General features: G+C 42.2%; 1 protein-coding gene and 1 long non-coding RNA gene across 2 annotated transcripts in view; both read left to right on the top strand.

Annotated features, from left to right (window-relative positions):
• The window catches only part of BACH2 (BTB domain and CNC homolog 2), a 178,520-nt gene that overhangs the window by 135,843 nt on the left and 16,221 nt on the right, over positions 1-26,456 (top strand). Inside the window, exon 7 of the mRNA XM_017824070.1 lies at positions 1,761-2,015. Coding sequence (XP_017679559.1) covers positions 1,761-2,015 — 255 coding nt within the window. The remainder of the gene's footprint in view (positions 1-1,760; positions 2,016-26,456) is intronic.
• Positions 4,588-10,545, top strand: LOC108502643. The gene is made up of 3 exons (XR_001876541.1): positions 4,588-4,653; positions 6,261-6,421; positions 10,337-10,545. It is a non-coding gene; the product is annotated as an uncharacterized LOC108502643 (long non-coding RNA).

The raw sequence follows: 26,456 nt of genomic DNA, 5'->3' as shown, positions 1-26,456 counted from the left end.
AGAGGGGAAACACACCATAGTATTTTCAGCACTTTGCTGTGCATGCAGCAGATTTTTTTAAAAAATACACTTGATGAGAGCTGTAGTTAAAAAGTGGGAAATTACTAATTAGTAACCAAGTAATTCGGGGTTTGATTCACACAAATTACACTATTACTGTAAGAAAAGATTGCAATTTCAGGCTAACAGTGGGTTTTCGTGGGGTTTTTTTTAAGGGATTGAGAATATAATTGATATTCTGTTCATTATTTGCCAGGTTTCAGATTTCTTGTCCTTTCTTTTCATCTGAGATATTACAGGCATAAGAAATGCCTGGAAAATAAAAGGGAAAAAAAGCTTACTGCTTTCCCCTTTGCATTGTCATTTGCAGCTCTCAGGCTTTCCCACTAGATTGTTCTTGTAAATTCTTGCATTTCATAGCACGCAAGAGTGACCACTTAGAACATAATTATAACACTATCATTAGCATCAGTTCAGTTATACAGAAAGCTGTGGGTGAGATGAGCTAAGTGTCATTTTGTCTTTTACCTTACTGGAGTGCTAATAACATGATTGTTAATTCTTCTCATTAGTCTCAATTGATGAGGAGAGAAAAAAATAATCTTTTTCTGGTTAAGAAATCCAACTGGTATAACCCCCCTCAAGTGTCTCCCTCCCCTGCCTGTATACAGATCAATAAGCAGCTATGTATTTTCTCTCTAGATGTTAAGGAGGTGAAGGGCTAGTCTGTGTTGGTTGGTTGTGGTTTTTTTCTGTTCATGTAAGCATTTCAGCTGAGTACTCAAAAGTGTAGCATGAGTCAGCATGAAGATTGAAAATACCAGTAAAAGAGAAGCTGTAAGCATTCCATTAAGACTTCCAGTAATATTGCAGTTTTGTACTGTTGGCAAAAATTTTGTAGAAAGAGTCATCATAGCCACTGGTTTAAAAATACTCCTATAAAGGTAGGAAGATGGAGTTATCGTTGAGAAGTCTAGTAAATACAAGTCAAGGGATTTTCTTGGGTCTGTGGTTCTGGAGTTCAGAAACATTTACGTTTCTGTAAATGGCATTAAATCACTGGTGAAGGTACATTGCTTTAGCCATGTATGGAAATAGATTTCTTCTGGAGCCACTAAACATTTTTCTCTTCCCCTTAAGGCTTAAAATTCTGATTGAGAAATTAAGTCACTGTAGTTAACAGCTTGTCTTCATTGGGTGCAGTTCCACCTTGCCTTTCACTTGAACCTAGGTCTTCAGTGTAAATGTGTCTGTCCACTGGAGAGTAGACTGGGGTTTTGAGGGGGTTTCGAGGGTTTTTCCCCTTTAATCTGGAAATACTGGAAGCAAGAACGAAGCCTTTTTTTTCACTATTAGAAGACCCGAAAGGCACTCTTGCTTTTTTTTCTAAAATCTTCTAAAATTTCCAATGTGCCCATGTTATTGCCTCTACTAAATTGGAAATTGGAGATGCATAGCAGGTGGTTGAATGGGAAAGTACTTTGCAGTCTGTCTAAACTATCTATTTTGGTTTTGAGAGGGGAAGTCTGGGAGGGTGAGTAGGTAATGGAAGCATGGCAAGGTGAAATCTGGTGGTATCAAATACCCTTCCCAATATCTTTCCCTAGCAACTTTTTCGGATTTAAATATTAATGGGCTGCTTGGCCATTGGTCCTGAGCTATCCAGATATCAGGCAGCATCTCACCATACCACATTCACCCACCGACTGTGTTGCTCCTCATCACCTTGTTTGTGTTTTCTTCTCCCTTGTCCCCTGCAGGGTGTGAACGGCATGTCTGTGGATGAGAAGACTGACTCCCCCATGTATGTGTATGAGTCAACGGTGCACTGTACCAATATTCTCCTCTGCTTAAATGACCAGCGGAAGCAGGACATTCTCTGTGACGTGACGCTGATCGTGGAGGGGAAGGAGTTCCGCGCCCACCGGGCTGTGCTGGCTGCCTGCAGCGAGTACTTCTTGCAGGCCTTGGTAGGGCAGACGGAAAATGACCTGGTGGTCAGCCTGCCGGAAGAGGTACAGTATGTCACCGTGCCCCCACCATAAAAATCAGCCCCCTCTTTCCCATGTGGTGTGGAAGACCTCTGAGGTCTGCTAAGGTGGCTGAAGGGAGTGGGGCACAGGTGTCACTGCCTGCCCCGCAGGATGTGCTTTTTGTGTTTGGGTGGGTTGCAGATTGCTGAAGGATGGACGTGTTCACACTATGCCAGCCTTCCTCACTAGCGGTAACTCCTAAAGATTGTGGTGGCAGAGCTTTAAGATGCTTCAGTTCACCTTTGTCACTGTCACCAAGGGAGTTGTACCCAAATGCATAATTACCGCAGCCTCATTCAGGGTGTTATTAGGACCCTGATATTCTTCTGCTCTTCCAGACAGGAAATTTGATAGGAGTAATGTGGCTGCTACACCACAGGTTATTGCTGAAAAATCATTTGAGCTGTCACGTTGTTGGGAGTCTCATTGCTGTCCACTCCTCTCCAGCAGCTCATATCTTCATCCTCCTATTTCCCTTCTCCTGCACCTCATCCAGCCTTGCTTCCTGTCACCTCCCCTCATAAAGAATCTGGGATTTAACTGCTTCAGGCCTTGTGTTTTCCACCAAGAAACCATGAACGCAGTCTGTCAGAAAGCGGAGTTTTTCTCATGCAGCATGGCTCCCACAGCAGGAAGCCAAGGGACATAGAAAATACATACCTCACTGGAAAGTTTACTTTATTTTACCACAAAATCTCACTGACTGGCTTCCACCCCCACTGTAATTTCCTCACAGCCATACAGGCGTGACAGCACAGCTACCGTAGGACACGCCGGTGGCTTTGCTGCCTGCAGAGGGGAGGTGTGTGCCTGCTGGCCAGAGCTGCCATCACCCACTGCCTCAGCAGTGCCTGCCCGGTGTCTCCAGCTGGGAGGGGTGGCATGAGAAGGGTGATGATGTACCCAGGGCACAGCACAGCAGTCACTCAGTGGGTAAGTGCTTTGGCATACAGAGGGTTTTTCACCATCAGTTGCTTAATGCCCATGAAGAGGCATGGTGTGTTTTTAAATGATGACAGGTCCCAAAGTGTCACACATCGGTTTTCCCCTCTGGTTTAGTTCTCCAGAGACTTCAGCAGCATCGTGATGTTGTCATGGCATAAGTTGGAGAGGATTAGAAGTAGGTCACCGGCTGTGACTTCATGAGTCTTGACACTGAATATTACTCATGAAGACATTTCAACCCAGACATTTTGCATAGGAGTTTAGAGATATCACAAAGGACATGATAGGATGCACACTATGATTCTACAGTGTCCACTAATAATTTCCAATGGAAGAATTGAGTCTCAGTCAGTATCTCATAGCTTTCTCACCACAAAGCAAGGGTAGGAGTAGAGAGGTGACAAAACATGTCCAAGGGTGCACAGGTATGAAGGGGCAGGAGACTATCAATGCTCTTCTACAAAACCTTTGTGAAGACTCCTTGTATAATTCAGGTCCTGTTAGATAAAGAAAAATAGTTCAAATTCAATTAAGCATGTACAAGAGTGACTGAGATATTCAGATGAATGAGCCTGGCCTGAAGGAGGAGTAGAAAGGACTATTGCAGGTTCATACTGCTGTTGTGACAACTAAGACCTGCTACTGTGTAGGCAGACCAGCTGAAACAGCTGAGAGGAGGAGTTTTTCTTTAATACTAAAGGACACTGTTGACACAAACATTAATTGGTTTCAACTGGCTTTTAGTAAAAATAGATTGGAAATTAGAAGATTTTTAATCCCAGCAGTGGTGAGGTGCTGAGATTCAGGCCAGAGGGAGGAGAAGGGTGGTGGAGGGGTCATGATGTGTCTGCACTTGGTGACCCAGTTCGTATAACAGTAAGGATTTAAAATACAGTGGTTTGTTTATGTGTTTTATATAAGATGCTATGTAAGAAAAAAATCCTCCAGTCCAGCCTTAAATTATTTCTATTTAAGTGAATGAGTATTGTAGTTTTACGTTTTGGAATGTATCTCAATGAAAGATCAAAAAGTTTTAGTGACTTAGGGTTACACTGGCTGCTGTTACAGCTCCAGTAAAGTTTGTGGAGTTGCAGAAGGAGTGAATCTAGTTCTTAAGGTTTTTCCCAGAATCTTGAAATTGTCATGCCTCAACTAAGACCACCACTGTTACTTTGCCATGTGCTTTTAACTTTCTCATCCTGGAAAAGAATATGCAAATTAATTGCTGTTAAATGCATTGAATCTTAATTTGCTTGGTGGCTACTTTATTTGAATAACTGTATGTGAGGTTGTCAGTTAAATAATTTCCTCACAAATGCTAGTCATTTGGGATAAGGAGAGCTGCCTGATGCATTTTGTTATTTTTCAATTATTCCTTGGTTAAGGTGCATGTCTCTGTTTCTGGTGTTGCTCACCTTCAGAGTGCTGCGCTTTGGTAGGTGCCTGTGCTTAGGTGAGGGAAGTGCCTCCAACAGTGTCAGAGCTCCCCATGAGAGGAACTGAAACACTCCTGGTTTTTAAGAGCTGATAAAGCAGAGGAAACACTCTCTTAGTTATATGGCATTTAAAGAAGTTAGCAGGGGTTTTTTTTCGGTTAGCTAACGACTCTTCCCAAGGCTACTGTTTTCAGTCCATGGTCTGCAGAGCTCTGGCAGCCTGTGAGTTATTTCTAGAGGTATATGCAGAAACTGATTTACTCTGTCATATAGGGGGTTATTATTCCAATCGAAAGATTTCAAACAGAAGTTGAAAGTGAGTGTCCTGAGCAAATCCTTTTTTCATGATGAGAGACATTTTATGTTGGCATATAATATTATAGAAAAGTGGAGATTGAAAATAATTCTTAAATATAGTCTTCATTGTTCAAAACTTTTCCAAAGGTGACAATCATTCATAAATTCACTAAGCTACTTTTAAGTCAACCATTGCATTTTAAATTCTGGCATGGTTTGAAAACTGCTGAAGTATGTTGTGGAGAAAGGCCATCATTATTCTTATTTTTCAAAGATTTGATGTTGGAGCTGGATAAAGCTTTATATGTGTAGCTTTAAATTCATGTTTTGTTGGTGAGAGGGAGCTTAACATCAAAACAAAAGAACTTATTTCTGATTATTCAAAGCAGTAAATCTACCTCTGAAGTCTAAACTGCAGACTTTTTTTCCTTCATAGCATGTTGGGGTCTTTTTGTTAATCTGGCATCCCAAGATTGTTAACTGTTGTCTAGCTAAACAGCGAACAGATGTTCTTTACATTATTTCTTGTTTATATCCAATTACAAGTGAGAGCAGTCTTTATGATACGCCAGTCATTTCAGTAGGGAGACATTGTGCACACACAGAATTGGGACTATAGTTGAATTTAGAGGATTTTAAACCCTCTGCAAAACTTTGTGTTAGACATTTCAGGTCAGTTCAAGTGTGACTTAATGTGCCTCCGTTTAAACCTTTACCTAATCAACTTAAACTAAGTCAGTATGGAGCTAATTCTGCACTGACTGGAGAGTTTCCATAAACTCTTTAGTGCTAGCCATGGTAATTTGATTTTGTACCACACCTTTTGTAAAATAATGCATTTCAGTGTGTAGACAAGCGCTTGGAAAAACAGCTGCATAATAAGGGCGCAAATGTGGCTGTCGTGTGTGAACTATCAGCCCTCACTGCAAGTTACAGGAATGGAGTGTCAGCTGCCTACAGCTAATAAAAAAGGACCCCATTAGCTCTTGACTTCTATGCTTTTCATCTGCAATTTTGCTAAACAACTAGAACCTGCTTTTCACTCAGGGTATTTTTTAGTGTTTATGCAGTTTTCCTCTAGCAAGTGCTGTTAAACACAACCCAAAATTCAAACTTTAAAAACACTGAGTTTAAAGCTGTAAAGTAGGTTATTCACTCCATACCCCTAACTGTTGTTTTGTTTTATTTAATCACGAAAACTGGTCTTCCTTCCTCTAACAAGGCACTTAATTAAGTTTTTAATTTATGATAAGAAGTTAAATGGCACTTATGAGGCTTTTTTAATGGTTTCCATTTCCCATCCAGATTACAAAAAAAGGTGTGATAGAGAGAGAGACACGGCTGTCAGCCAGGGGTATTGTAGGTCATGCCAATATTAGCTGGCAGCAGGCCGTTATCCAATTAACATTGCTTCATCGCTGCAAGTAATAGCTCTTGAGTAGATGATTGAGTCATTCATGCTGTAGTGGTACTCTACTTGAGAAGGAGCCAGTGCTTTGTCGAATAGGCTTTTTATTTGCTATTATTACCTGACTGACTCTGCTAATAGGAGTGCACAGCGAGTCTGCATGGGCAAGCCGAAAGCCGGGCACTGGACAGAGGAGCATCACTTGGTTTTCTGAAAGCTGAGATTGCAGTTACTTGGTGAAAAGACAGAAGCAGAAACAGCAAGAACAAGTAAAACCCCTCAGTGGCATTAGATTCCTACAGGTTAGAAATGAGATTCTCAACCTTGCTTGCATTTTTTTGACCTGGGGGTTTGCACTTGAAAAAAAACTTCACCTGGTCATTGCAGCCATGACAGTACCAAATGCCTTTCTCTCTGGTGAAGTTAAACACAAATCTTCTGAAGCAGCAGACCAAGCTTTCTTTAGCCCATGCCTAATACCAGCCTTTCTGCTATTTTAGAAACTTGCTTCTGGAGTAGCTTTATTAGTTTTACCTGTAGCCCTCGAATTTCTTGAGTCTGTTTCAAAGAGTGGTAACTTTTTTTAGTGCAATGAACTATCTGCTAGAAATATTGCCTTTCAAAAGGATTAAACTGAATTGTCTCTTCCAACAGACAAAGGGAAGCAGCATCTCTTCTTGGGAAGAGAATGTGGGATGTGCTTGAGGAGCTTTTTTGTTTATCCACACAGCTCTTTTTACTATTAAGAGAATGGTGTTCAGAGTAGATGTAAACACACACCACAGGCTGACTTTTTCCACGTCCTTTACTGCTCCCTGATGACTGCTGTGAAACCTGATATTTCCCCGCAAGGTGAAATTTACCTGTGAAATTTCCCCTGTGAAATTTGTCATCTGCTTCTTCGGTTGGCATGGGTTAACTCCCTCACATGGTTGGTTAATCCTTGCAAGGAGAAGGGCAGGAGAGGACCTCAATTCGTATTCAAGGCTGGCAAAAGCTGAGTATGTTGGAAAGCGAAGGCATGTGGCACCCTGGGTGGGACTGAGCCAGGCATCTAACATTAGCATGGCTCATAGCTGACGAGGAGGAGAAATACTGGCAGCTGCTAACCATCCATGCCAACCTGCCAGCCTGAGGGAAAAATGCTGGGAATTAGCCAACAAAAGATGATTGCAATGAGGAGAAAATCAAAGACAGGATACAGGAGGTCAACTGTTACATACCCTGCTGGCTAAAGGCAATTACTATTCCTTTTTATCTCTGTAGAAATAAACAGTATTCTCTTACTTCGAATCTTTCCTTTCTGTGTATTCTTTATATGTATAAATACAGTATCTTTAAGGAATGCAGGGACTGAGCTGGGAGTGCTCTGCACAGGAGCATAGAGTGGAAAAGGTGATAAATGTGGGAAAGAGGAGTAAGAGGGCAAGAAGTTTTTTTCTCAGTTGTAGGATGTTATTATGCAGTAGGGAACAACATAAGACCCTTTTTCGTTGGCACCACAGAGATATATTAGGAGTAGCTAAGGTTCTTAGAGAATGGGAAGCTTTAATGTGGTTTTCTCTTTACACGACTATTGGCCATGGATGTTCCTCACAGGAATTGCAGCACTGGACAGAATTATTTCTGCTTTGGCTCAGGAGGTGGCAGGAACCTGAAAGCCTTTCTGAAAGCCACCATTCCCTTCATCTGTGGAGCTTTTTGTAGTGGCGAAGGGTTATATCCATGAGGTTTCTAGTAAAGTCCGGCTTCAAGTTCATTTATGCCCCAACATTACTGCAGCTGTGCCACTTCAAGGAGTCCATATGGATAGACGGTTGGGTCTTTGGTTTTCTAAATTCCTCCTAGGGATTGTGTTATTTTCGTGTTGGTTCACAGTGCTGACACTGACTGCAAAGAAGGATGACTGGAGGCTGCAGCTCTGTAGTGAGAGTACAACTGAGCATTTGGGTACTCTGAGGTCTTACTTGACAGAACACTAATTCAGGAGAAATCGTGAGGCAGAAATGGATGTCGTTTTATGTGTGTTGCTTATGTAGCACAGTACAACGACATACATTGTTTCTAGAAGGTGAGCAATAAAACAGAAATGAAATCTTCAGGATGTGATATGAAATTCCATCCATGTATCACTGCAAAAGCACCGCCTGATTTTTCATGCCTCACATATGATGAAGAACCTAGCCACATACTTTTCATTCCATATGGTGTAACTTCCATTATTTTCTGATGAGGGCTGTCTTGCTATTCATAACATTCTCTGATCTTCACCAGTGGAGAAAAGCAAAATACATCTATGTTATGGTGAGATCTAGGCTTAAAAAAGCAAAACAAAAGTCATGCATACATGCATGTTGAGGAGAGAAAATCTTGCAATAGCTCTTTTGCCTCCCTTTGACAGTAGCTGTACAGTTTATTTATTTATTCGAGTAGGCATATAAAAATGTACTGTCAAAGGGGATACAGAGATGAATGCGCAGAATAAAATTCTCCACTGCAATAAGTGGACTCAATTTCGTTGCCTTTGTTAGACTCCTGCCTGCTGCTACTGCTAAATTGGGCTGATTGGCTGTGATTGCACTCGCTATTGAAAAGGCAGTTTGCAGTGTGGAAACGTTCATAGTCAGACATAACAAACATAATCTAAAATGTAAGAGATGTCCTGATGAGTAAGTCCTACAGGTGAACTATGCTAATGGCATCAGCAGAAGCAATAAGGATGTGCAACACAAGGTGGGTTATTTTTGTTTGGGGCTTTTTAATTTATTTTTTTTTTATTCAAATATGTATGTGGGCATGAATGAAAATGAAATGGCTGAGGCATGACTGTGTCTTAGCACCATGAGCATTCTGGCCCCGAAGACTGAAATATCTCCCCCTCTCCTCCCCCTCCACTAATGATTCTCTTACCTTTGCTTTTTCTCCCTCTAAAAAATTCTTTGAATTTCTTTAATGACTGCAAACTAGGTATCTGCTCTTTTAAGAGTCCAGAAATACAGGCTGAGCATTTGCCATTTGACTAAACAGACAGATAAGGCCCAGTTAAGACACCCGTCAGCTTCAGCACATCAGACACCACAACTTGTAAGGTACTTTCTCATCCCAGTACCTAGCTTTGTTTTATTAGTGTTCCCAAAACCCAAAGAAAATAAGATTTTATCTTCATGCAGCACTTTCTGACAAGGATTCCCTGGTGAATAATGTCAGACTGACTGTTTTTCTCAGCTACTAGTGAAATTGAGCATGTTATGGGGTGGAATATGCTATGTATTCAAATGATGCATTGCAGCAGTCAACAAACATTAAGGCTAGGAAATATGGTTCAATTTGGAAGTGAAATACAGGTTTTAGGTGAGCAAAAGGCAATTGAATGATACTAGGATTTGGGAGTTAGATGCTCTTTGTGAATTTTACAGGCAGGCTCTTGGGTTTTTTAGAGGAACAAGTAGACACATGCTTTCTGTTACATTTGATGCGAACTCTGAAGAGCAAAATGGGTGGTTTATTCCAGGATTTTTGTGCTGTGATGAATTTTCATCTGTCCCACTTTGATGAGAGACAGACAGCAAATACCTCTAAGTCCCAGTACACTCTAACACTACTAAAAGCTTATTCCTTGGGCATTTTATTTACTTTAATAAAATAAATAAATAGGGGCAGCTGTGGTTGATCAAACTACAGATCTGTCTAGTCCAGATGTGGTTTGGTTTAAAAACGAGTTTTAATTTCTCTGAAAGAGCTTAAGAGGGGGTTTGTGTGGTTGTTTAAAGACTTAAATGAAAAGAAAGTATCAGACATATCTCTAGGAAGCATGTTGTAATTTACTGGAGAAAGATATGAGAGCCAGTGGCAGTTGTTTTGAAGCCAGATTAAAATCAACTGAAAAATTTGGCATGTGTTTTTATCAACAGACTGATCGGTGATGTGTATGACTGCACATTGTTTCATAACTGTAAGCCAAATGGCCTTTGAGAGGGACAAAGTTCAGACACCCTTTTAAGAAATTTGGTGCACAGTACAGGTGTAGTTGAGTGGAATTTAATATCCTAAGATAACATAGATTGGATTTGCTAATAAACCTTTCTGTCTCTCACTTAGTTTAGTCTAACTTTATAAGAGTTGATGGCATCAAAGTGTGCAGTTAACTGTAACTGTCTGTTTCCCACACACAGAAGTAGTTGAAATATTTTCTTCTTTTTTTTTTTTTTTTAATTTAGAAGCCTTCAGAAGACTATGTGGTGAAGAGAAGTTTAATTCCTAATTGAAATGGCACCCTGCTGCTAGCTGGGGGTCCGCAGTCAAAATAACCATAGCTGGACTGAGGAGAGCAGAAAACTGCAATACTAGCACTTCCAGTAAAACCAATATATATAAACAAAGTGTCACCAAACAGCTGGAATTGAGAGGTATCAGCTCTGGAGTCAAATAATGGTAACATAAAACCTTCAGCAGTAGATTTCTGAGGTCTCTTGTGAACAAATAAAATACTGTCATCACCTCTCTGCAAATGCTGGGGTGGAAGTTGATGCGTCAGATGGGAATTACAGCACAGATCTGTGCATCAGGTCGCTGATGATTAAATCACCTTGTGTGAACCCCTCAGCAATGTTTACCTCTCTCTAAATGCTCTGGTTCACATTACCTCAAAGGAGATGAACAGACTGACCCACAGCTGGCACAGCTGCTGGCCCCAGAGCAGCCTGTATACCTGACCCAGAGCTTCAGCTTATCCGTCCTCAACCAGAGTTTCAGTCGCATTTTCTTCCCTCTGTATCTTTTAACCGTGGAGAAGGCATTGAGGGGATTGTTGGACTAATTGCAGCATTTCTCAAGATGATCAGGGTAGGATGGAGCCACTTGCTGCCTTATGTGGCTGATTGGTCCTGGGTGACCGATGGGCTTTACTCTGTGTCCTCTGCCTGTTGTCCCTGCACAGTCCTGAGGTCCTGTGCACTGCCATTGACAACAACTGCTGAGACTACCACATTCAAGATGAAAGTAGACTTGGAGGCATGGAACAGAGCAGAAGATGCCTGTGAATTGCTATAGACTTCCTGTCCCTCACCAGGAGGCCCTTTGAGGGTGCTTAATTAGGAATTTTTACTTAAGTGACAGCAGTTGCAGACCAAGGTTAAAAATAAGAAAAGTATTATTTTAGATTTTGGCATTTGTCCCAAATGATAGGCGAGCAGGTACCTAGCAAGACTTGATCTCTTCCACAGAGAGCTAATCAGACTTGGCAAATGGGAGCTGTTTTCAGGTTTTCAGGACCTCAAAAACTGGGCACCTTTGTTTTGGTGTTGAAGTAACCATATTTAGTTGAGTATATATTGCACCTAGTCCACATCATTCCCTGCAGCAACTGCTGCTCGTCATTTCAGAACTATACTTTAGAGAAATTGAAGTGTACAGACTTACTGTAAGGATTGCAGAGGGATTTGGCAGGTGTGAGCCAGGATGGATTCAGGGGCACTGTTGGGTTCTCAGTGCTTACTTCTGCTCCTGCGGTGTCAGATGCACTTCCCAAAGGCTGGGCTGAGGTAGGTTTATAGGGGCAGTAAAAAAGAATTCAAAAAGACCATCCAAATAAATGATTTGACACAGAAAGGAACCCAAACAATGTAATAGTTTAAAGAGGTGTAGGCATCCAGTGTATTGGGCTTCAAACACATGGTAATACTCTACTTGAAATTTGCTTGCTATGAATTGCGATAGGACCAAATTCCCTTATCTCTGTATATACCTTGTACTCTCTGTTCCCAGAATGGGTGGGAATGCAGTCTGTGGTAGTGTTTCAAGGTTTAAAAAATAGATTTAAAGAAAAAAAGGATTGTCCATGCTAACTTTACTAGTACAGTTCTTAGTTTCTGGAAAAAATACTTTTGATGAAGTTCTCCTGGATTTTTGTGAGACTGTCAGACTACATTTCTGGCTGTGTAGAGAAATGTCTTGGGTTTTTGCTTATCTTTGAAATTCAGACCTGTGGTTCTCTGTTTCAGGGGTCCACAGCTAGTAAGAAACATGTCTTAAAACAACTCTGAAAGCAAAATATCTTTCCATCTCTGACTACACAGCAGTAGTACAACATGCCTAGCCACCTCTCCCCAGATACACAGGCAGCCTTCAGAGAAGATTTCCCTGTCAGAAGATTCTTGGTCAAGTAAAAACAGAATAAGCTCCAGTTATTTACTATTTCTTTCAAAGGACGGTGTTAGAGCCAGTAACCTTTTAAGACAGGAAAAACCTGGGGAGAGACAAAACCTGACAACTTCCCTTATGATTTCCATAGAGGACTAGTGCTCATTTCTGCTTCCGAAAGGGGAAGCTGGACTTCAGGTGGATGGGTCTCCAGCCATTCCATCTGCCTGTTGAATTTAGCTTATTTTTTACCTTGTTTTTATCTGGCTGCAGATTTTCATGTTGTGCCTTGGATGGATTTCTGCATATGGCATTTTTGTTTGGACATAAAGCCAAATCAAGCAGTTTCTGTCTATTCCTTGAATTTGTTAGTTTTCGGGAGACTGGGCACATCAAACCATGTTTTAATGGCTGTGTTTTAAATGTCTGAATTAATTTGTCAAATGCAAGGCACAAAAACCAGAGAGTTGCCTGTCTTTTGTAAGAGCCATCTATCCTTGTCATTTTTGCTCAGTTTATGTAAGCAGTAACCACTGAGATTAAATAATATCTATACCATCGTCCAAGGAAGGGACATATATAGGCATTGAGACATTCTACAAAGAAATACGTTCGCATTTACGAAGTCATCATAGCATTCAAAAAGCAGAAAGAGTTCCTTTCAGTAGTGGCATAAACCTTTAAATTACAAAATCCCTTTCTTCTTTCTCTGTCTTCAATGTATCTTGCAGTTGGACGACTAAGAAGAACGCTCATTAAGGGCTACCTCAGGCTGGGTTTGGTTTTGCTTCCTTTTCAAAGATGAGCCTAATCCTTCCCTTACAGGATTTATTTCACTATTATGCGTGAACTCTCCAATTGGAAGACTCAGTTAAGAGGGCATATGCAGGTAAATTGTTAAAGATAAGCATTTGAGCATGTTTCTGGCCTCTGTCTTCAGCTGGTGTACACAGCCAAGGTGACCCTAGAAGGAGCTGTGCTGGACCTCTGCAGGCAGCTCTGTAGGGCAGACCGGTGCTGCACACGTAAACTCCTCTTCAGAGGGTTTCGAGTCATTCCTAGCCTCAGGGTCCCAGACTGTTTGCATCATCCACTCTTGCACTCTCTTCTTAGTTCTCAGATACAGTTTTAATCTGAATTAGTTGATGAAGTTACAGTTTGGTTTTGTAATTGCTTTTCTGCAGAGTAATTGCATAGCCAAAGGGCTGTGAGAATTCATGGTCATTTCTTGTCACTGTGTTCTACCTCTTGGTTGAATGATAAGGTGGTAGTAAAGACATCTCTAAATATTCTCTTTTAACTAGGCTTTTCTTTTCCCAAACTTCTCTGATTGCAGGTAGAGGAAAAGAAAAGGTCAGGTGTCATATGTATTCTTAAGAGGCTTCGAAGGTGTCTTTGCTATTTTAAAGAGCAGAAGAAATCAAAATGGTAGTAACTATTTGACCAAATAATTTTCCTCCCAGTACTACAGTTTCTTAAAGTCAAGGTTTTTATGAGGCTTTTTTGTAACTAATTCTCTGTGCTATCGTTCTTTTTTTAAATTCAAGGGAAGGGAGAAAGTAATTCCATTTGCAGCTTGCAGCCCTTGTCCGTCTGTCAGATGGGTGTATATTTACAAGAATTCACGAGTACCTGTTTCTAATTTCTCCCCTTAGAACAAAGGTTACTCCGTCATTGCCTTTGGAAGGCTTTTGGGCTAGCTTGCTTTTGTGTGTGTGTGCCATTTTTTTTTATACCATGCCAAGCACTCTGTTGAGACTCTACTAGTGATCAAAGGAACAGAAGGAAATTTTGAGGTTTAGAGGTAAATCCTGTTCACATGGCTACAACTGTGTAAAACCACCACAGTGATCTGTTGGAGAGGGATGGAGAGCTAGACTTTGTGTTGTGTGCTCCCCATGCCTGTCTCTGCTGGGGTGAACCAGTTTCTGCCCTACCAACCTCAACATGGGGTCTTCCAGCACCAAATGTGGGAAGGACTTGAACTCTTCTTGGTCTTCAGGAAAGCAGGCACCCATGAGCAGTGTCGCATTTCCACACCCTCTTTATGCATGTACTACTGGCACGTAAATGCTCTTGCTCAATCCTATCAGCTGCATATCATTCTATTCCGGGAAAGGTGAGAGCAGGGCTGGAAATGACTCATCTTCAAAAGGCATCGGCTTTACTCTTTTTATCCCCCAGAGTTAGTCCTCCCTTTGTGCTATAGGTACCATAAAAGGGGGAAGCATCACTTTTTTAAGAAACAGAGAGCGATAAGAAATGCTGTGACTGCCCATAAAGTGAAGGTATTTGTCATTTGGAGTTTATATGGCTAATGAGCTCTCTGCAGTTTCAGTGGTCTGTTTTGCCAGGGGTTTTAAAAGGTCCCTGAGAAGCCTCTATGGCAAGTGAAGGAACCTTGGCAAGATCCTGCATTACACCATGCCCTGCCCTGCATTCCTGTAGTTCTTGCAATTTCCTGCCCCTTGCAATACGGCTGTGGCTTTGGACAGCAAGCACATTCTGTATTTCCCAAAGGAATGATGTTTTAAATGTCTTCATCTGTGAGAGTTTTACTGTGTGCAGTGGATTTGCACAGGGGCAAGGGGATTTTTGGTTTGTGTGACTATGTGCTGTTTTGTGGCTCTGTTTTATTTCCTCTTACATCCTCCTCCCCTCCCTCTTCTACCTGAAATGTTCAATTAAATCTAACATAGCGATACTTTTAGATGGAGGCGACGCTTAGCTATGCCGGTTCCCCACTGGCTTTAAACTGCTGGCTGCAATACTGCAAACAAAAGTCAGACCCTGGATTGGCCAGCAGTTCCCCCCAGCTATCTGCGCGTTTGCTCTCCAGGCTTTATTTTACCTACACTATTGGAGACTCTGGAGTCACAGCCTATGTCTCATTGTTATGCATGGATGGAAAATATTCCTGTACTTATTTGCATTCATTAGCTGTTGGTAGCTTCTCTGTTGAGGTCTCTAGCCTTGTTTTTACAGTGCTTTTGGCAGTGTTTCTGCACTTGGTGTGCGAATTTTTATGATCTGTTGCATGTTATTCATGCAATTTCCTGCCCTGTAATGGTATCAGTTTTCCAGACACAGAGGAATACAAACGAAAACCCAGGAGCCTGCATTAGCATAAAATGTCCCAGTTCTGTCAGTTTGATTAATTTGTCTCTTTGTCTCCACTCTATATGATAAGTGCTATTAATGGTTGCAACACTTCATATGTCAAAGTCTTTCTTCCTAATGACTTGAAAATGTGGTTTATTTCCCCCTTTTTTGCATTATTTTTCTCATTTAGCATTCCACTCAAGTATAGATTTATGCCATGCTCTTTCATTATCTTACTGGTTGCAGCACTGGAGTGATTACATATGGTGTAGGGTATGAGCAAAGATGCGATCCCAGGGGCAGCAGCTGCTGATGCAAGCTGAAAATAGATCCAGCGTATGCTCAGCACTTTTCCCAGAGGTCTTTTATTTATTAGGAACAGTCTTGGTACAGGACAGCTTGGACCCTCATTTAGCAAGATGACTTTTTGCCTTTCAAGAACAGTGCAATGACTTTGCTCTATTTACTGACTGCTATGTAATTTTTTTTCACTGCCTCCTGTAGAAGCAGTGACTTTACCTAACATAAATTGTAATATAACCCTGATTTATAATGAAGTCAAGAAACGACAGGCTCCATTTGAAGTAATGGAACTTGACAGATGTAAGGTTCAAATTAAATAATCCTATTTGTAAGACAGCATTTGTACATGGTACACTGATTTAAAATGAACTTCAGTTCTTCTTCAGCGAATCTTTTACCATTCTCCGTGTTTTGCCTTTCACAGAGGCTTTTTGGGGGACAAAATTCATTTGGAGAGAGCATTTTTGGTTTTGAAAACATGTATGGAACAATACATTGTTTTCTCTCCCTTGGCAAAGAAGTTCTTATAAATTGTTTCACAGAAGAACACTTTAATTAAAGAAGAGAAATTAATGTAGGTCACTTATTCAGGGCAAGCCACATCCAACCTGCTTCAGTGGCCAGAAGAGGCCACTTGCTGAGAATGAGGGAGAGGGAGGATGCTGGAGGGAAAATAGTGAGAAAGGCTGTGGCTCGACTCTTCCCCCCCCAGGAGCAGAGGTTCATTCTAGCAGTGATTTGTATGAAGGGAGAAGGTCCCCGCCTCCTTGCTGTCCTTCCCTCACAGCTGGCAGAGGGGAACACTTGAAGATGATGTTTGCTCCTGCCTCTGCACCCCACTTCTCTTCCTTTGTCACCGTCATCCCAATGCAAGCAAGAAAAGCCCCGGGGTGTGCAAATGGAAGGATAGGAGCTGGCAGTTAGCACAGGAGTGGGGGTTGGTAGAACAAAATGCTTGCAGAGGAGAAAAAGAGACCAGGCAGGGAGTGTGAGATGCTGCAGAGATGATGAAAAAGGGCACAAAAGAAGGGCAGTGTGATAAAAAACACTAAGGGCACAGTGCAGGATTTTTCTGGCCTAGATTGAGGGGAAGCTGTTTTACAAAATGCCCCCTTCTCTCACTCAGCATTGCTGTTTTGCCTTCCTTTCTGGTTGTTTTAGTAGCGGCTGCCCTCTCCATCATCTTGCTAATTTTCCTTCATACCTGGCAAGGATGTGGCCCTTTCCCCAGCAGTCTGACAGACGCTCTCACTCTGGGCTGGCCTCACATGCTTAGGCAGAAAGGTCCCAGTGTGCGTGTTCAGCTTGATAGTGTTCCTGCTCTCACCTTGTCACCCTGCCACCATCACCCTTCTTTCCTGAGAAGATATGAAAGGTGTCAGTGGGAAGGGTGGTTACTAATCCACAAGGCCCTGCTCAGAAGGCGGCAGTCTCTCGCACACTGGGACCATGAGAACAGTCTGTCCAAACTGGAGCTTCAGCATCATGTCTGCCTTGCAGTGAGTGGTTTCAGCACTAAGTAGCTTCTTTCTCCTCTTTGTAGTGAGTTCCAATAAAGAATAGACAGTGAAGAAGACAAAATGACTCCCAAAGAGGGTGTTGCTTGGGTGCTGGGGCTGTAGCCCAGCCTGGGGACATCGGGAGAGAGGCTCCTTCTCCCATGTCCTGCTCTCCACATGATTAAGAATCTTCTTCTTCGGTGCTTGTAGGGAATTAATAGCTTCTATTAATTAGAAACCAAGCCCAGTTTCCCCACTGCACTCAAGAACGGACAGGACTTGAGAATATCACTGGGGAATAGGAGGAAAACAAGCTCACAAAGCCAAAGCAGTGGAAAAGAGGAAGGCAAGGAGTATGCATTCAGCAAAAATGGCATTGACATCATGTGGAACCTTGCACCTCATTTGGGGGAAAAAAGCAGCGAGGCCCAAAAATAAAAGTCAATCAAGAGATTTTAGAGTTGCTGCTGGTAGCTTGCACACTGCCTCCTCTCCCTCCTCCAACAGATGTGTGCATGGCTACGGGCATGGCTTTCTGTTCACTTGGAATTAATGGGATTATATACAGCGGGAAAGGAGGCAGGGTACACTGAATTCTGCAAATACAGAGCTTCAACCTGTGCTGCTTGATCTTTGAAAAAAATAAAATACAATAAAATAAAATAGCAGGAACCAATTCCAGGCTGTTTCAGTATATACATAAACCAGTTTTCATTACTCACAGCACATTCGTGACTGAGGCAGCAGAATAACACTTTGCTGTTCATTATTTTATCAGACAGTGATAATTGTAGTTAATATTTTCTTAGTAGTGTCTCTGAGAGTTTATTTATGCTGTTAATAATCTGAGCAGCTGTAGTGATGCTGCCTGCCAGAGCTGTAGCCTTTTAGAATCACTCTAGTGTGGCAAGGATACGATGGTAATAGAAATCCAAGGAGAAAACGATCTTTTCGGAGCAGATGGGGCTGATTCAATCCCTTTCACACACATTCACGTTATCTAGTCTCTTTCTCACACTACCATGCGTGGGTGCACGTGAGCATATGTAGACACACACACACAAATAGCTGTAAAGTCCCAGCTTCCACCCTCCTCGGAAGTCACATGTCAAGCTGGAAAGGCGATAATTTTTCTACATGAAGAGTGTTTCTGGGGCTTCTAGGGTAGATGGCATATTCTACCCCTTGCTTTCTGGGTAGATCTTAAAAATCTCATGCATGAAGCAGAAAGGGGAAAGTCAATTCGTTGAGGATAACCTGGAGCCAGGGGCAGGGTTGTGGCTGCGCTGGGATGCCTTTGCCCAACCTTCCTGTCTTTCCTTGCCCTTGACCTCTTTGCTACAGGTCACTCCTCCTGAGCCTACACTCCTTTAGGGACTGAAAGAGCCATTTACTTTTGCTCATAGCAGACATGAAAGCTCAGCAAGAAGGCAAATGCCTACGATTTTTTTCTGGTGGGATTTACAGAGCCTAGTTAACCTTTTGGGCCACTGAGAGGAGAGTTAACTGCTCCTCGTGGAGGATGGGAGGGGACCAACTTTTCCAGCTCAGCAGTGGCTGGTTCTTCTTGGAAACCTGCATTGTTGAGCTGAGCAGACGTCACTGATAAAACGTGAGCACCAAGCAGTAGAACAAAAGCCACCATAATCCTCAGATCTGTTAGTAGCCATGCAAGAACAAAAACAAGGTGATTGCAGAAAAATTGCATGTCTGAATACCAGAAATTAAAAGGCAGGGTGGGGGAGGAGAAGGAAAACTGGAACAAATGCAGCATTTGGCGGGTTTTGTTTTAAAACTGTGATGCCTGCAGGAAGCTGGGTCATTTATACAGGGTTTCAGCCTACCAGTTAATAATTGTAATGCCTGGTTACCTCATGAAGCACAATAGCAAACCCTTTTACGTTCAGTTCCTTCCACAGCACAGCAAAAGCATCTCTGGATTTGAAATGTTGCAGTATTTGGTGGGCTGCACTCTCTGCTACCCCGTTGTAAGGATGCCAGTGATTTTATATGCTGTGCCATGCCAGCACATGGTCACAGGCAGTGCCGGAAGCATGGGCATCATCCCGTGGAAACCACGGCAGAGCATCTGTGAGCTGCTCATCATATCGGATGTTATCCAGCCCCATCTCCTGAGCCTGCTTTTTCTCCAGCTCCTTTGTCTTCTAATTCAGTTCTCTTCTTCAGAGTGCAGCCTTGTGTTTTCTTAAATCATATTTGACAGAGCTTGTTTATTCCTCTCCTACACTACACGAAGTATAATAGTAGGGCTTGTAGTGAGATGCCTTGCTGTTAAGTATTCCTTGTTTTTATAAAGTAATTACAGTGTATTTAATGCACTGTGTATTTAATACACTATTATATAGTTTGTTCACATAAATACATTCTGCCATGCCTGGGAAAGAGGAGTATTGGTGCAATTTGCAGATCTTTGTAGTTTTTCTGTGTTGTTGTGTTTACTTGTATATCAGTTGCAGCTTTAGAAACTCTGAACTATTCCTCTAAGCACCCTCTGAATTAGAAAATTTCTTCATACATCTTCATTTTCTGTCTATTTTGATATTTCCTAATGTAACTTGGAGGCTTCTAGAGCTTTCTTTTTTCATTCTAAAAGTTCTTAGACTGACTTTTGTTTTCCCTTTTTTTGCCCACTTTGGCTCATGATATGCACCTAAACAGATCTTTCACAGACTCCGCTCTCACAATTTATATTCTGTGAAAGCTTTCCCACTCCTTCCTCACCCCTCCTCACTGCTAACACTTTCTCTTTTTTTTCTCCTTTCTTTTTTAATCCGGAGGTCAGTTTAATTTTCCTTTTGCAAAAATATGAGACTGATTTTAATTTTAAATTACAGTTGCACTTTAATTCTAATGATACTTTTCGGTTAAAATCTGTTATTTTCTTCTCCACTGGTTTCAGCATGGCTTGTAGAGACACCAGAGGAGAGAAGGTAGCATTTCTGCTGAGCCACCCTCCTGTGTCATCCTTTGTTACTGTGTTCCACGTTTCTTAAAGTGCACGGTGCACTTGAAAAACAAATGTATTTCAGACTGCCAGATATCACAGCCGTATTTCCCTTTGCTTTATCTTCCAGTTCATGCCTGAGTGTTTAAACTGCTAATTAGCGCCACTGTTTTTACATGCTCTTTGTTGGTTCAATCATTTCATAGCCAAGTTGTTCCTTTAGAGAAAAGGTTGTTTGGTACATCCTCATCTCTAATTTTCTTTTTCATACCTTTACCCAGAGTCTGACCTTTGCAGCCTAAAAATTCTTCTCCAAGCCTTTTCACCTAGGCTTGCCTGCAGGTACTCTCTTGGCCACAATTTGGAATTTTCTGTATTCTCATTATGCCTTGGACAGCCTCTAACATGAACAGCATACCCCAAACCACATAATTAGTTAGGAAAAAATTGTCTCATTCTGCTGAAGTTCATTATGGTGTTTTCTCCAAACAGTGGCACTTCGGCCGTCAGTTCAGTGCATAGTATGACAGACACTATTGTCCTCATGGTTTAATAAACTGGTGTTTGACTTCAAGTTACTGAGTGAGATTTTAAAATAAGGGCTCTGGCAGGTTTGCTTGCAGGGGTTTAGGAAGTTTCCCCCTGCAGTCCAAGAGCTGTTGTGCTGAAGGCTTTGTGAGGTGGCAGAGGGAGGTGTGCCTGATGCCAGCATGGCTGTGCGCCGGCAGGCCCTCACCTCCGCACAGACCTGCCTCCCTTAGCTGCCGAGCTTCTCGTGCCAGGCTGTGGCCTAGAGGAGCAGCCATGCAGGCAAACATCTCCTTTTGCTCAGCAAAGCACTGTGGATGGTAGCACCAGATCTGCCCAGTGGGTACATCTGCCAAAGACCCATGGTAAGAGTAAATGTGATGCAGGCAGTGCATCCCTGCTGTGGAAAAGCACCGCATCTTCCAGTCTCCTGTAGCCTTTTGGGTTTGCAACTGTATTAATCTGTGATGGTAAGATGCCTGCTGTTTCCTTCGCTGAAATGTGTCAGCAGCACTGAGGCTTATATTTGGTGATTCCTACCTTCCTTCTCAATAGACTGAGAGAGATGTGGAAATTCAACAAATTGCTTTGTCCTTAAAATTTTCAGGGATGGGAAGGATGCTGAAAATGTGCAAGGATACTGTCAGGATTTCCAGAAGTAAATTCTTTGCTTTGATTTGAAACCAATCTCACTTTTGAAAGGTTGAAAGAATTTCAATTTGGCTTCAATAACTCTGAGATGAAATGAAAACTAGAAATTGTGGATTAAAATAAGAATTGCAGTTGGATCAGAAATCATTTTTACTTTTACTATTCTGTCTTTTACTGTTTTAATTTCTTAGACATCTTCTGATTCTCTCTTCCCGTTTGTTTCATCTGACATTATTGGCCCCAGACTTGGGGCCCAGGATTTTTGAGAATGCTCAAAGCTGAGGGCATTACCATTTCTGAATTTGATTCAGAAAAATCCAAGTATGCAGGTGCCTTAATAATGCCTCTTATGCTCCACCCCTAAGTCATGTGCGGTCAAAGGCTGACATAACCAATAACATGGTCATTGATTCACTGGCTGTTTACGCCATCTTTACGCTTAGCAATCAATTCCAAGCCACTCACCCCGCTGTCAGTGCTGACGTACTTCTCACGGAGCAACGGGCACAGTTTGCAATTATTGCTTCCTATCCTGTAGGCAAGTCAGTGTGAATGACTTCTTCCTCCCTGTCTCACCTCCTGTGGTCACACCTGCCACATTATAATGCTGGGTGGGCACTGAGGGATATTAGTCTCACCTTTCAGGTACAGAGGCAGGAGGTCTTTGAAGTGCTTGTGCTGCCCTTGGATGTGCTCCTTATGCCAGAGAGAGGAAAATGAGAAGTCATAGAATCATAGAATATGCTGAGATGGAAGGAACCCATCAGGATCATCTAGTCCAACTCCTGGCCCTGTGCAGAACACCCCAAGATTCCCATCTTGTGCCTGAGAGCGTTGTCCAAAAGCTTCTTGAACTCAGATGGGCTTGGTGCTGTGGCCACTTCCCTGAGGAGTCTGTTCCAGTGCTTAACCACCCTCTGGATGAAAAATCTTTTCTTGGTAAGTTTAGGTTATCAAGATTTAGATTTAGACTTAGATTCATGCCATTTCCTCAGGTCCTGTCACTGGTCATGAGAGTGAAGAGGATGGTACCTGCCCTTCTGCTTCCCCTTGTGAAGATGTTGAAGATGGCAATGAAGTCTCCCCTCAGTCTCCTCTTCTCTAGCCTGAACTAACCAAGTGTCCTCAGCTGCTCCTCATACAGCATCCTCTTCAGACCCTTCACCATTCTCATGGCCCTCCTTTGGACTCTCTCTAGTAGTTTAATGCCTTTTTTATATTGTGGTGCCCAAACTGCACACAAGGTGAGGCCACACCAGTGCAGAGTAGAACAGGACAATCACCTCCTTTGGCCAGCAATGCTTTGCATGATGCAACCCAGGACACAGTTGGCCCTCCTGGCTGTCAGGGCACTGCTGACTCACATTCAACTTGCCATTGACCAGGACCCTCAGGTCCCTTTCTGCAGCACTGCTGTCCAGCCTCTCCTTCCCTAGTCTGTACACACAATCAGGGTTGCCCCATCCCAGATGCAGAATCTGGTCACTTGGTTTCCTCCTTCAGTTTGTAAATACTCTCACACAGGCAGTTGGGGCTTCTAGTGTAAATCTGTCATCTGGCCCGCAACTAGGACTTCAGGGGCACTTGTGGGTTTTTTCTTTCGAAAGCACAAAATTGGAAGTTGGACAAGCACTTCCAATGTGACATCTTTTGTAGAACTACCACTAAAGGGAGTTAAGCATCTCCTTGAAGCTCTCAACCTGACAGCCTTGAGGCTGTTGTGGAGGATGCACTGAAAAGATACCAGGATGCCCCTTAGACTGGCCTTGGTGTGGCTTTGCAGGTGGCAGCTTTTCCAATGGGACTTTAGAAATAAATAAATTAGGTAAATCAGTCTCTTAAAGGAGCTTTGTGTCCATTTTCTCCCTTTGGTCTGTGTTTGTGTCCAGGGAACGCATGGTGGTGGTGTAGTGGCCTCCTACCCCTGTGATGCGATGCAATGTGGGAGATGCCAGACTGTTACTTGAACTTCGGGTGACTCTTCTGCCCAAATTTGTATGCGCTACCTGAAGTGGCAGAATGTTGAACTGGGGCCAGCAGGGTGTCTGCTTCATTTAAAAAGGGGTTTTAGAATTAAAACAATGGCCTCTCTCTGTCAGTCTTCTCCATCACTGACTTGTACATTTCTCCCTTGTTTACAAGCCCAGATAATACAAATACCTGCATCTGATGCTTCTCACTCAAGTGGGCTTTTAAAGAGAGATTACTAATTTTAGGAGCTTGTCCTGGTTTCAGCTTGGGTAGAGCTTTATGAGAAGATAAGGGAAATATATCTGTAAGCTGCTGGTGGGAGAATATTTAAATGCTGTTAAATTAAAGAGAGGGAAATGCAGTAAAATACTGGTGTGGCATTGGCTTACAAAAGTCCTCTGCTGTTTATCATCTCTTCTTCTGACTTTTTCCTGCCTCCTGCATGTTCCCGCTTTATGTAAAAGGATCACAGTTTCTAAACAACTCCTGCCTATGTACATATATAGGGACAAACCATGATGTCTGACACTATTGATTTTGCACATGACTGTCCTGTTTGAGCCTAGTAATAAACTCTCAGAGAGTTTTCCAAAACCAAATAAGCCCAGGCTAGGAAAAAAAACAGGCTTCCCCATCCCAAGTAAAAATAACCAAGTAAATAACCAGGAAGTCTCTTTATTCTTAATGGACTAACAGCTTTGGTGACTGATTTTGGTTATCAGATTACACTCTGAAAATAACTTCTGTGCTATACTTGCAATTGGCTGTGGAAGAAAAAGAATACACTGTGTGCTAATTTTAGCAAATAAGATTAGAGTTAATATTTAATCTCAGAGACCTTCTTCAGGCTGTGGAAAAAAAATAGCAGCAGTTAACTGTCACTAATCTTATCTCCTATTTTTCTAGCATATGTTTGGTTTTATAATTGTAGTGCTAGGAACACACTGGTGGAGTGTGAAGTTAGTAGTTTGTTGGCTACATGCTTGGGTGTGTTAGACAAACTTCAAGGCTGAGATGGATTTAAGAGGTCTACACGTGCCTTTAGACTACAGTAACAACATTGAAAGACCAGCAAAGTGGGTACCACAGTAGACCTGCTACAAAACAGTATGTGAATAATGGATTGATTTTGGATTCTGCAAGAAATAGTTCCTTTTTTTTCTATGTTTCTATCCAATTGTTTTAAATTAATATTCAGTTTGAGATTTGATATTCAGCATGTGAGGTTTGATTCGATTTTCCTTTCTTCCTTCCCCACAAAATGGCTTAATAATTGAATCGACGTTTGGAAATCAGAGATGAAGAGTTTCTAACTGTTTTTAGGTGCCTGATGATGAATTCAACCTGAAAATCAAAATACTACAAATATGAACCATAAACCTATAAGCAGCTTGCATGCTTTGCAACAAACCTATCAGTACTCCTGTTGATTTCAACGAGATACTCAAATGCATAAAGATAATAACACGCACCTACACTGCTGTCAGGACTTGTACGTTCTCAGTGTATCTAAAGGTCTCACCACCTAAATTACCCCCAATTCAGTAGGATTTAGCAACTAATGGTCTGCAGATTTCATTGTATCCCTGGAGGTTAGGAAAGGGCTCTGCCTTCTCGCGCCACCACCACCAAGCTTGTTCTTTGCATATGCCCCAGGTATACTTTCTTTGGAAAGGAACAACTGCATGTACATTTGCTGTTGAACCTTGATGCTGTTTCCTAGCAGATCATGAGGGCACTGTGCCCTCATTAATGCTGAAATTAGGCTTGGAAAAGCCTTTCTTCTTATTGCAATTGGCGATAGCATCCAATAGCAAACCAGACAATTCTCTGTTCTTGATGTTAGTATGCACCAGATTACTGTAAACATTCTTTTGCTCCATTTTAGATATTGCCTTGCCAAGTTTTACATTCCTACATGTTTACAGTGATCTTTCCTTGCCCTTAACCACTTTTCCCCTCTTTAAATTGAAGTCAGACTTCACTGGCATTTTGCAGGGGTTGACCTTCCCCACTCCAGATGCAGCTTTTCATACAGATGCCATTCGGAGCAGGGTTACCAGACATCCATGTTTCCCTTGGAAATAACCTTCCCCCACCCCCCCAAACAAATACTGTCTGTGCAGAATTGGAGGATTTCGTCTATTTATGTGGGATTTTGAGACATCTGGAAGTCTGGGCAGCTAGCTAATGAGCATGCACTGATGAACTCTGCAGCGCACAGTGAGTCCAGCCTGTCCATAGAAATGGGTCCACAGACCTCTGTGTGTGCTCTGAGGCCATGTCCCGTCTGTTCAGAACACAGAGGCCTCCATGGCATGCTTGGTCAGCCTCATGGAGGACATGGATACAACAGGGAGCTGGAGAGAGTTCACCCACAGTGCTGCGTCTCCCGCGGTGGCTGTGAGTTTGTGTGTACAACTACATTTAAAATAGAATTTCTGCCCTAGAAGTCCCTTATGAAAATACAATGTTCCCAATGTGGAAGTGAGCTAACCCTCCTCCTAATTTTAGAAAAGTACGTGCTCAGAACTAGAAAAATGCTTTGCTAAAAATGCTGTATTTGCATCTGTAACTCTGCCTTCTTTACTAGCATTTCTCATTGCTCACTCTCTTCTCAGCTTCTTATTCTCCCATCTGACAGTGATCAATACTGTTTTCCTTGAATTAGCCAGTTTTTCATTAATGACACAATACTAAGCAAAGAAGAAGGGAGAGCAGAGAGTATAACAATAATACAACTATTTCTCCAAAAGGAAGAAGCATTACCCAGAATGCATCAAGGAAATATAATGAGAGATGATGGAGGAAAATAAGGGAAATATTTCCTCACAAGAAGGTTTTAAGTAGAGTCTGGCAATGATCTCCCAAAGGAAGTAGTGGAAGTCTGGTCACTTAAATCAATTAGGACTAACCAGAGCATTGCACTCCACAGGACTCTGCAAGGAGAAAAGCAGTGTCAAACTGAAATAAAATAGATTTTGTGTGCTTATTTTCTGCAGGGCTGCTGTAAGTATTTTGCTGGTAAATTCAATATGGCTAATGCTGATTAACAAGTCTCTTGATGGTGATTATATCATTGCATTATTTCCAGCCCAGGGGGCCTCTGGTGGTCTAGTGGTTAGGGTGCAGGACTCTCACTGCTGCGACCTGGGTTCGATTCCCGGCCCCCCGGGCAAG

Source organism: Lepidothrix coronata, unplaced genomic scaffold, assembly GCF_001604755.1.
Source record: "Lepidothrix coronata isolate B3197 unplaced genomic scaffold, Lepidothrix_coronata-1.0 Scaffold4, whole genome shotgun sequence".
NCBI classification, from domain to species: domain Eukaryota; kingdom Metazoa; phylum Chordata; class Aves; order Passeriformes; family Pipridae; genus Lepidothrix; species Lepidothrix coronata.
This window is presented reverse-complemented; position numbering and strand designations above follow the sequence as displayed.